Source organism: Trichosurus vulpecula, chromosome 3 (genome assembly GCF_011100635.1).
Source record: "Trichosurus vulpecula isolate mTriVul1 chromosome 3, mTriVul1.pri, whole genome shotgun sequence".
NCBI lineage: Eukaryota > Metazoa > Chordata > Mammalia > Diprotodontia > Phalangeridae > Trichosurus > Trichosurus vulpecula.
In genome coordinates this window covers 295,294,962-295,307,129 of record NC_050575.1, presented here as the reverse complement: position 1 = coordinate 295,307,129, position 12,168 = coordinate 295,294,962, and the positions used below count along the sequence as shown (strand labels likewise).

The following is a 12,168-nucleotide window of genomic DNA, read 5'->3' as shown; positions in this document are numbered from 1 at the left end:
TTTTAACAGATCAGGGAAGTGAGGCTCAGATGCTCATTGTTACACAGCTAGCAGGAGGGAGAGGCCAGATTCTTCTGACTTTGAGTATAGTGTATTTTCTGCCATACCTCAACTGCCAATCAGAATGAGCTAATTAATTTACTAAAGTGCTTTCTTTGTAAGCCTTAGATTGTTCTATAAATATGAGACATTTTCGTCATCCCTTTGTCCATACTGACTCCCAGCAAAAGTGAACTTATACTGATTTAAGGGGCTGATTACCTCTCCCTTCCCCTGCTCCTATCTGTGACTCTCCAGAACATCCCAAGGGGTCCATTTTTGATCCCTGAAATTTTATAATTAGCACTCATTTCTTTGGATTAAAATTTTGTCAGGTAGAATGTTAACTCCTTGAAGGTAGAGAATAGTCTTCATTTTTTGTCTTCAGCATCCCTGTCTCTATAGTAACTCTTTATCATCAGTGTCATTTTTTATTAATTCTTCTAGCCCTAATCCCTGATTTAATGTATTTGCTTATTGTCTTCCCCCCGTTAGATTGTAAGCTCCTTGAGGGCATGTCTTTTGCTTTTTATTTTTTCTTTGTATGTTCAATGCTTAGCACAGCGCCTGGCACATAGTAGGTGCTTAATAAATATATATTGGCTGACTCATTGAATGAGGACTTTATCTTAGGTCCAGGCTCAGTGCAATTTGGGAGGGAATATTGGGTCCTTGTATTGTCCTTATCTGTATTATTGGGAGTCCCGCCTCTGCATTCTCCGGGTTTTGAGTGCTGTGTTCTTCAAGGAACTCTGTAACAGCTTGACATTATATATACTTAGTAAATGTTTTGAGTTGTTGATCACCTGTTAAAGTAGAATTTTAACCCTATATTTTAATTTTAATTAATTTTTTTATTCATCATTTTGATCCTAATCCTCCTTTGGATTAGGAATAAGGTTCAACTGAGCAAGCATTTATTAAGCACTTAAAAATGGTTTGTGCCAGGCATTCTGCTCAGTGCTGAAGAAACAAAGATGAAAATGAAACAACCCTATCCTCAAGGAGCTTCCATCCTACTCCTGGGTGGGAGTTACAATGTGTACACTATATAATAAATACAATGAACTCTGAGGGCCTTCCCCTCCAAGTTTTATTTATTTATTTTTTATTAAAGGGGCCATCCCTTGACTCATTTCTTAAACAGGCCTATTCACTGAATGGGTGTTGCCTCACTCCAAGTGAGAACTCAGGAAAGACCTTAGCTTAAAAAGGCCAAGGTCTCCCACTGCATCTTGGGCCATCTCCAGTCATCCTGATTGATATCTGGCTACTGGACCCTGATGGCTCAGGAGGAAAAAGTGAGGCTGGTGACTTTGCACAGTCCTCCCTGACTCAAATACAATTCATTTGCATGTCATGACATTACCTTCCTGATGTCACGGTCCTCTTCCAGAACGAAAGACAGATTACACACAACACAGTGCAATGGGGGTGGGGAGGAGGACAGTAGCAATTACAAGGGATCGAGAAAGACCTTAAGTAGGAGGTGTTACCTGAGTCAAACCTTGAAAAAAGTTAAGGATTCTAAGAAATGAAATTGAGGAGAGAGAACATTCCAGGCACTGGGGGCAGAAGTATATTATCATGTATAAGGAATAGCTAACAGTTAAACTCTTACACAGCAATCGAGATAAAGAATAAACACACATTAAGTCCCTATCAGTCACACGAACAACAAGATTTATGTCTCTCCTTCCTGGAAAAGAATGAGTTTTATAGTAACCAGGGAGACCTTGAAAATTGGGGCACCTGAGGGAATGAGAAGGGAGGGGACTATAGAAGATAAACTACCTAATTAAAGATTTTGCCTAAGGCTGGCTGCTTCTAGTTGAATGAAAACTCTTTAATTCTGCACTTGAGGGCCTTCCACCAATCTGATCTCTTACTCCTCCACCACCCAGACAAATAACATACTTACACTCAACCTCCCACTCCCACTCCTTCCCCTCCAGGCTCCCCTTTGGCCTTCTACACCGAAATTCAAGCCTCATTCCAGGGACAGCCTGTCCCACCCACACCCACCTTGTTCCCACTTCCAGATCTTTGTACATACCTTTCTCCACCTGGAATGCACATACCTTCTCTTCCAAATAACTTCTTAAGACTTAAGACTTAGTATTTGCTGGTTGTGTCTCTTACCCATTTGTCAGTGGTGTCTGTGAAATTTAGGCTTTTTAAATTAGCATTTTTATATGTTTGTTCTTTCCTGCCTATTCATTTTTTTAAAATGCCTTTTGCCTGAGAAACTCAACATACTTTGTTTACAATTAAGTAAGTTAATATCACATCTTGAGATAAGATTGCAGTGAAAAGAGTACTGGATTTGGAATCAGAAAATCTGAGTCCTAAACCCTGTGTGACTGTGGGCAAGTTGCTTAACCCTTCTGGGCCTCATTTTCTTAATCTGCAAAAGGAGGGGATATGAGTAGCGGATTCTTCTCCTGTTATATCCCGGACCTATAAGTTCCTGGCTTAAGGGCTGACTCAGGGGTGTGCTGGTAAATGTTTAACCACCAGCTAGGGGTGGGGTGGAGAATGTTTGTAGTACACAAGTGTAATTTGCACTATTAATATTTTCTCCATCACTTTCTTAGACATGCAACAAAACAATAAATCAAGCTCTAATTTATATTGATTTCTGAGGTGTAAATAAATGCTCACACTAAAAGTTTAACAGTCAGCTCTTGAGAGCTCCTAGGAACTGGTTCCAGCCTACCATATTGTCTTCTTCCAAGAGATGCTAGATTTGAAGTCGGGAAGGGCTGGGTTTGAATAATATCTCTATTAGATGCTAGCTGTCTGATCCTGACCAAGTCACAACCAAGACCAGCCTTAGTTTCTTCATTTGTAAAAGGAGGTTTATACCTCTCTCACAAGATTTTGTGGAGCTCAAATGAGATGATACATATGAAATATTTTATAAACTTTATTGTACAAAGTAAATCATGATCTTATGAAGTGTAACTTTTTGCTATGAGTCCCCAAGTGCATGTTCAATAAATGTTTAGTTGTTTTTTGATAGTGTACTACTCTTTGTGACCCCTTTTGGGAGTTTTCTTGACATTGGAGTGGTTTGCCATTTCCTTCTCCAGCTTATTTTACAGATGAGGAAACTGAGGCAAACAGGGTTAAGTGGCTTGCTGAGGGTCACACAGCTAGTAAGTATCTAAAGCCGGATTTGAACTCAGGTCGTATTGACTCCAGGCCCTGCCCTCTATCCACTAGGCCACCTACCTGCCTTATACAATGGGTGGCTGATTCAGGAGCCTTTGACCCTTCCTTCTTCCCTTTTATCTCTTCCAGGTGCTGCCCCCAAATGAGATCCCAAAGCCCATCAAACCCCCAACCTACCAGGTACTGGAATATGGAGAAGCTGTGGCCCAGTACAACTTCAAGGGGGACCTGGAGGTGGAGCTATCTTTCCGAAAGGTGAGTGAACCACCTGTTCAGAGGGAGAAGGGAAGAAAATAATACTCAAACAACCCCCAGATATTTGGAACTTTTCCTTCCCTGACTTGTTTGGGTGAAATATTTTCCTTCCCTGTTGTGGCTGGCCTCAGAACCACATTTCCTATGAGTTGTAAGTACCTGGAAGGCAGGAACTATGGATCCTTCTGGATTAACTTTTGTAGTTTAAGATGTGACCATAAACAACAAATGCCATTTTCTATTTGGACAAAGGGGAGGTGGGAGGAGGTAGGAGGATTGAAGGAGGACAGAAGAGGAGGAGGAGAAAAGAGTCTAAAAGAATAGCAAGAAAGGGACTTGAAAATTGAGGGGATGGGGCAGTGAGGTGGTGCAGTGAGTAGAGCACCAGCCCTGGAGTCAGGAGGACCTGAGTTCAAATCTGACCTCAGACACTTGACACTAGCTGTGTGACCTTGGACAAGTCACTTAACCCCAAAAGAAAAAAAAATTGAGGTGAGAAGGAGAGAGGAAGCGAAATAGGAAGGAGAAAGAGGTAAAAGGAGTTTTGTTTTTGGAGGGGGGAGATGAGGCATTTGGGGTTAAGTGACTTGTCCAAGGTCACACTGCTAGTAGGTGTCAAGTGTCTGAGGTCAGATTTGAACTCAGGTCCTCCTGACTCTAGGGTCAATGCTCTATTCACTGTACCACCTAGCTGCCCCGGTAAAAAGAGCTTTAAGGAACCTTCAAGTCCCTTTCCTTTGGCCCTCCACTTTAGATAATCAACATGTATTGAGACTTTAGGGAGAAGACAAAGGGCTGTAAGTTTCTAAATGTGTGTGGGGTTTTTTTTTTAATAAATTTCTTTTCTTTTTGGAGGTCATTGGGGTTAAGTGACTTGCCCAGCACAACACAGCTAGCTCAGGTTCTCCTGACTTCAGAGCCTCTATCCACTAAGCCACCCAGCTGCCTCTTATCAGTTTCTTTTCAAATAAAAAAAGTTTATCCACAACAAACTCACTTAATCTGGTTGGGGAGATAAAACTAAGGTGAAAAGATAGCATTTTGGACTGGGATTGAGGTAGGAATCCCTGATAGAGGACTGGCCTGAGGTGGAAAAGGGGTGGAATGTTTTAGGTATGATTAGTGCTTCTGCCTGTCTGGGAGAGGAGGGCTCAAGATGGGAAGACCTGGTTGAGAGCTCTTGTTTTCTTCCTCTTCTATTCCCTGCAGGGTGAAAGGATCTGCCTGATAAGGAAGGTCGATGAGAACTGGTACGAGGGTCGAATCTCAGGGACTGGACGACAGGGCATCTTCCCTGCCAACTACGTCCAAGTCTCCAAAGAACCCAGACTCAAGGTCTGCGAAGATGGTCCTCCCCCTACCCACCTGAACCTGGCTGGCTCCCAAGTCCCTGGGTCCCCACGCCTGGGCACCTCTCGCCTAGGAAGGCCATCTTGTTCCCCCTCTGCACCCCAAAGCACAGCTGACACCACTGATTGGGGGAGCCAGACCTCTCCCTATCGTACTGGTTTCACCTTTCGTTCCAGCACCCAAGAACCTTCCCCACGGACCTCTCCATCCCGACCTCAAAGCCAGGTGACTCCCAACTTCCCATCAAGAGAACTTGAGGCATCCTAAGTCAGCAAGAAATCTCCTTTAGACATCAGAAATCTGCTTCTTCCCCTGTTTCTATAGCTGGTAGGAGAAAATGGGACAGTTATTCTAGGTAGAACACTGAATGCAAAATAATCCAATGGAGTGGGAGATACTGCCTTTGACCAGAGCAGTGAAAACCAGAATTTAGAGTTAGAATGTGGTCCCAAAAGCATATGAGGCACTTTGGCAAATTGAAATCTTTTTGTGGGGCTGATGGTGGCTATTAAGCACTTGGGGTCCCTGCCCTCCACAAATACCATATTATCTTAGCCCTGTGCACTGTATTTATATTGAGCTGCATTTCAATTAAGATTTTCTGGTCCTTTTATGTCATACTATATTTACATATGAATAAACAGGCATTTTAATTACTCTAAATATAGCAAAACCTACAAACAGGAATGGGATAACTTGGGACCTTGCATCCTGCCCCACCTTCCTTTGTTTGCCCTTGGTCTTCCCTAGAGCTTGACCCATAAGAAGGAGAAATCCCTATAGGCAGGAGTGGTCAGGAAATGCCAACTATTAGGGAAATGCCAGCTATTGGTCCTAGGACTTGGGTCCCATTTGTGGACCCTAGGTGGTACAATGGTTAGAGTGCTGGGCCTAGAGTCAGAAAGACTCTTCTTAATGAGTTCAAATCTGGCCTCAGAGACTTATTAGCTGTGTGACCCTGGGCAAGTCACTTAACCCTGTTTGCCTTAGTTTCCTTATCTGTAAAATGAGCCGGAGAAGGAAATGGCAAACCACTCTAGTATTTTTGCCACAAAAAACCCAAATGGGGTCAGGAGGAGTCAGACATAAGTGAAACTCCTGAACAACAACAGAACAGCTAAACTGATTCCATTTCACATCCAGAGCAGCCTCCAAGGTCGATGGGTAGAGGGGGATGCCAGTTACTTTGTGATTTTCTAAAATCCACGATTTTAGATGTTCATGCCCCAGTTACCCATATGTGAAACGGATAGTAAAACCCTACATACTTTCTGAGGTTGTGGTTTGAATAAAGCGAGCCAATGTATGAAAGTGTGTTGAAAAGGGTTTAAGATGCAATTGTTAGTTTCTTTAGCCCATGGTATTCTTTGAAAGTTTGAGTCTTGTCTGCATTACACATACACACTTCAAAATAACCCACGCTTTTCTCATTGTTCACCTTTAGGGTCTTGGTGCCTCCAGGACATTACCACCCCACCACTGGGGTCCCAGCCCTCACCAAGACCTTTCTTCCTCTTCTGGATCCTCTAATATTCACTGGACCCCGTGAGTATGAGTTGAGGAATAGTCAGATGGGGATGAGAGATGTTACAGTGCAGGTGGCCCATGAGTACAGATTTCCATACTCAGGGCTACTAAGGAAACAAAACACAATTCAATTCAACGCGTAAATCCAGCCCTATGGGTTGGGAGACTCAGAAGACAATAGAAATGTATGAGGTAATCTCTGTTCTTTAGGCAATATTTTAATCTAGAACCGGCGTTAGCAATTGGCCCTCTGGGCCGATTTCAACAGCCAAAAAACTGTACAAGCCATTTTTAGCTCACATGCCAGACAAAGACAGGTGAAAGGCCACATTTGGCCCATGGGCCGTAGTGTGCCAATGCCTGACCTAGATGGAAAAGTGAAAAGACCGATGAACAGATGTGCTATATTAATATGAATTTATTATTAACATTATTGCTATTGGTTGTTGATGATAACATAAGAGATTCCTGACTCTTCTCTACACAAATCACATTTCTTCTCTGGGCCTTAATTTATCTGTAAAATTAGAGGCTGGGTTGAACAATCTCTAAGGTCCCTTCCAACTCTGAATGTCTGTGATTCCATACTTGCCTTGAAATGATTGACACAGACGCCTGAGAAAGGAGAGAAGGGTCAGTGTAGTCAGGGCCATAGAAGAAGGCTTCCTGGAAGAGAAGAGGCTTGAAGGATGGGTTAGGTTTGGAAGGGAAGGTGCAGTGCAGCAGGAGAACAGATTCTCTGAGTTTTCTGTGAAGGAGAGTATACAGAGAAGAAAAAGGGTTGCTGAGTGATGGTGAGGCAGGGGATAGTTTGGGCTGAAGACCTACCTGATTTAGAACGGGCTGGGCTGGGGAGAAGTGAAAATGCTCATGGTTACCGCAGCAGTATCCTCCCTCAGGTACCGGGCAGTATATCGATATTGGCCCCAAAATGAAGATGAATTGGAGCTTCGGGAAGGAGACCAGGTGGATGTCATGCAGCAGTGTGACGATGGCTGGTTTGTGGGTATGATGAGCCCTGGGAGCTGGGGAGGACTCTTGTAGGGGTCAGCACTTGGGGTGGGCCTGGTGAGACTGGAACCAGCTGCTGCCAACACTTAGGGGCCAAGGCCATTTGCTATGAGGCAAGTGACAGAAAAGGCCTTGCACTTCTCTAGATTTTTTTAAAAAATTTTTCATTTCTAAATTCTTTCCCTCCCCTGCCCATTGAGAAAGCTAGAGATGTGATACTCGTTGTATATAGCATCTTTCTAAGCATTCCTTTCATGCCATTTAGTTCTCTCAACACCCTTTAGCTAGATAGAGGAACCTGAGGCACAGAAGCTTGACTCCTCCACTTCTGCCTCTTGGAGCTACTAAGGAAGCAATCCCTACTCAAGAGCTTATATTGTAATAAATGCCCACTGACCGTGTGATGCAGAGCAACTCTTTTAACTCCTCAGTGCCCCGGGGAGCTCTCTTAAAACGAGAGCCCAATTCATTCTGGATGAGTGCAGGCAGTATCCTTACTGGGGGTCAGCCTTTTCTCATGGAAGCGGTGTTCCATGTCCCCATCCCCCAAATGGGTGTTATATTAATAGCACCTACCTCACGAGCTTGTTATATATTTAAAGTGCCTTGTAAATTTTAAAGTGCTGTGTGATTGGCAGTTATTACTGTTAAGTAAAGTTAAATGAGTATTGATTGAATTAATATTGATTTAATTTATAATGGTGGCCTGTTTTTATTATTTATTGTGTGACCCTGGGCAAGTCCCAACCTCCCTGAGACTCAGTTTCCTCAACTGTAAAATGGAAAAAGAGCACTTACCTTGCAAGGTTCAAGGGATTAAACAAGAATACACACACACACACACACCTCACACACACTTTATGAACCTTAACTTGCTACATAAATGGTCTTTGTTATTATTATTTATTTATTATGATTATTTATGATTATTAATCATTGTCGTTATATACCATGCTGGCAAAGAGATGGTTGAAGGCAAATGATGCTGGAGGAGATGAAAGGTGATGATATTAAGGTCATAAATAGAGGGGTTAGTTTTGTCAAGAAGAAAGGCTCCTGGGGCAGCCAAGTGGTACAGTGGAGTCAGGAGGACCTGAGTTCAAATGTGGCCTCAGACATTTACCAGCTTTGTGACTGTGGGCAAAATTACTTAACCCCATTGCTCCCTTGTGCCCCCCTCCTCCAAAAGGCCACCTCTTTGTCAGAGACAAGGAGGTGAAAATAGCAAATGATGTTAAAAGTTTTGAGGTTTAGATTTGGGGAGAAAAGGGATTTCACATTAGTTGGCCTGTATTTTCTTGGGAAGATAAAAGTTTTTGCTGAAAAGGAAGGGAGACAGGCTGGAGTAGAACAGTGGTGTCAAACTCAAATAGAAACAGATCCCTGCCTCCTTTATATTGACTTAGAACCCACAAATCAACCTATCTAGGTTGTATGTTTATTTTGTTAAACGTTTCCTAATCACCTTTTAATCTGGTTCTGGGGGAGTTGGCTTGCTGTGAGTTTGACACCTCTGGAGTAAGCTTGAAATGGTTTGGAGCAGCTGCTGTTGGGAATTTGATAGCAAATCAATGAAAGGGAAATACAAAGATTGCCATAGACCAGTGAGAATCTAGTTGAGATAAGATTGCATTCATTTGCAGCAATTTGCAAAGCACAGTTGTTGGACTTCCTTCTTTAATGCCCAGCCATAGATGAGTAGGAATGATGAAGATAACTTAGGGAGCTAACCCAAGGTTCAGGTTTGGCAAAGTATGAGCTGTGATTGGACCAGGGGACAAGAGATTTGAGAGAAGATATTGAACCGATTAGCTAGCTCTAAGGTCAAGGTTATGAATGGGGGTACGTGAGGCCAGAGAAGGGGTGATGGCCTGGGAGAGATTAAATAACTAGAGGGCCTAGTGAAGACAAATATGGAAGAGTAAGGCGAAGGGAGAGATGGGAAGGTTGAGGTTGTGATCAGAAGCATCTTAGTTTTGGACCATGGAGTCACAGCACTTTTAGTGTGTTCAAAGGTATGACTGGCCCTGTCTTTGACTGGAGTGGGGTGAGGGAGGATCTTGGGAGTTAAGGAGACTGATCTTGAGGGCACATCTGTGAATATCGAAATTCTCAAGCATAAGGACAGGGATTGTGTTGAAGAGGAGGACTCTGAGCCAGGGGCTGAGCTCCTGGACGAAAGAGGGAGGACAAGCCACAACGGGATAGCATGATATTGGCAGAGCCACTGAACTTCAAAGGAGAATTGTACCGGTAAATGTTTAACAGCCAGTTGCATGGCACACAGAAGTTTAATCTGCATCATTAATATTTTCTCCACCATTTCCTGAACTTTAGACAATGAACAAAACAGTAAGTCAAGTCTGACTTGTAGGTTTGAAGATATTTGAGGTATAAATGCTCAAACTGAAAATTTAACAGTTGGCTGCCTCTAACACACCCCTTTGCCTGAGGGATGACAGTAGAGAGAGGGTTTGGTGGTGGTGCTGAGGAGCAAGAGGTATGTGTGCCTTCTCTTTTTCCTGGCCCAGTGTGTAAAGGGCAGGAGAGAAAGTGCACCCCTCTCCTGAAGAGAGTGTAAGAAAATGGGAGATGGGTGAGAGGAAAAATGAGAGAAAGAGGGGCCCGATGGTAAGAAAAGGAAGACTAGGCTAGGGACTCATGAGGGGTAAGGCTGCGGTGGATGGTGTTGAGAGAGCAGGGAGTGATACTGGAAAAAAGAGGGTTTTTACCTAGGCAATTCTAAACTCCTTAATGATAACAATAAAAGCTAACATTTATATAGTTCGTTAAGGTTTGTAAGGTCTTTATATGTACTTTATTGTAAGATCTTTACATATCCCTTAAACTTTACTCATAAATTTAATTTTAACATTTAATAACATTATTTTAAAATATTAAATATCTTTAATATTTACACATTTACATTGTTGTTGATCAGCCATTTTCAGTTGTGTCCAACTCCTTGTGACGTCTTTTGGGGTTTTCTTGGCAAAGATCGTGGAGTGGTTTGTCATTTCCTTCTCCAGCTCATTTTACAGATGAGGAAACCGAGGCAAACAGGGTTAAGTGACTTGCCCAGGGTCATGCAGCTAGTAAGTGTCTGAGGCTGGATTTGAACCAAGATCTTCTTGACTACAGGCCTGGCCCTTTATCCACTGAGCCACCTAATTCTGTGCCTACACACATACACATATGTATATGTATGTATATATACCCATGTGTATATATTCCATAGCTTTCTTTTTTATCCTATAGCTTTTCTTTTTACATTACAATCATTACCAAATATATGGATCTATCTATCTATTTCTCTATCTATCTATCTGTATACCTCTCCCTCTTCACCCTGTAAGGCTTCTCTTACAATAAAGGAAAAAAAAAGGTTAAGGAAAACGGGTTGATTTAGAGATCTTGTTTTATAGCATTCTGAACCTATAGTGCTCTTCCTTTTGTGGAATCATAGATTAGAGCTGGAAGGAACCTTAGGAGGCCATTAATTAAGACTGCCTTCCTTGCTTTACAGGTGAGGAGAGTGAAGGACTGAGGGGTTACGTCACAAAGGGTCACTAAGCTAGTGATTATCTGAGGCAGACTTTGAATTCAGGTCTTCCTGACTCTAGGGTCAATGCTTTGTCCGTTACTCTTCTGCCTTTTACTATTCCATGGAAGGGAGAGAGGTGACTGAATATCCTTCCTAAAATTCAGTGCTGAGTGCCCAGCCCTGTAGATAATACTTTAGATAGTAGTCTGGCCAGGGCAGAGTACAGGGGTGGCTCCCGCTTCCTCATTACTGGAAGCTATGCAACCCAAGATGACCCTAACTTTCTTGGCTGACACACCAAGCTGTTTGCTCATATGGTGCTTGTGGTACTCTAAAACCTGGGGAATCTTTTTAAGAATGTGTGTGTGTGTGTGTGTGTGTGTGTGTGTGTGTGTGTACGTAAGAGAGAGAGAGAGAGAGAGAGAGAGAGCACTGTAGAATGTCTAGAGGTCAGCAATCAGGATGGTCCATGATTTATGGGGATGAGTTAAAGAAACTGGGGGATTTTTAGCTGGAGAAGAGAGGACTCAACAAGGCTGTGATAACTATCTACAGGTTTTTGAAGACCTGGAAGAAAGATTAGAATTGTTCTGTTTGACTGGAGAGTGCATAACTAAAAATAACAGAGAGAAGTTACAAAAACAAATAAATAAATTTAGACTTGATGTCAGGAAAACCTTTCCTACATCCAGAGCCATCCAAATATGGAATGGGCCACTTGGTAAGATAGTGGGTTCCTCTTCTTTGGAGGTCTTCAGGTTGAGCACTCATTCGGTATGTTTCAGAAAGGATGCACTTTCAGATAGTTGCTGAAATTCTGTGATTCTGATAATATTTGTTAGTCTATATCTTCTCTCAAAGGAAGATGTTTATATCTGAGTCGAACTGCTTTCCCACCTGCAGAGCGATGTGATTTGGCGCTGTGAGACTGGGTGCTTCGAGGTGGACTTAACACCTAGAATTATGGAAAGCTATAAAAGGAATCGTTGAGGTCATTTAGTGTACCCCTTTCATTTTATAGAGTTGGAAGCTGAGAAATAGAGAGGGAAAGGGACCTGCCTAAAGTCACACAGAAAATAAAAGGCAAAGTCAGACCCGAACCTTGGTCTCTAGGCTTGAGAGCCCCCACCGCCCCGCCCCCTGCAAAGCTATTTCCTCTAAACTACCCTGCCTCTCTATGTAATGCATAAGGACCTTCTAGGAGGAAGGGATGGGTGGGGTTCTTTAGGACCATGTCTCTTTGTATTCCCTTTGACACCTTTGCA

General features: G+C 42.8%; 1 protein-coding gene across 3 annotated transcripts in view; it reads left to right on the top strand.

The window, feature by feature from the left end:
• Window positions 1-12,168, top strand: part of SORBS3 (sorbin and SH3 domain containing 3) — a 34,830-nt gene that overhangs the window by 21,090 nt on the left and 1,572 nt on the right. For all 3 annotated transcript variants that reach the window (XM_036750780.1, XM_036750779.1, XM_036750778.1), the window contains 4 exons: window positions 3,346-3,471; window positions 4,681-5,046; window positions 6,266-6,366; window positions 7,248-7,354. In XM_036750780.1, coding sequence (XP_036606675.1) covers window positions 3,346-3,471; window positions 4,681-5,046; window positions 6,266-6,366; window positions 7,248-7,354 — 700 coding nt within the window. The remainder of the gene's footprint in view (window positions 1-3,345; window positions 3,472-4,680; window positions 5,047-6,265; window positions 6,367-7,247; window positions 7,355-12,168) is intronic.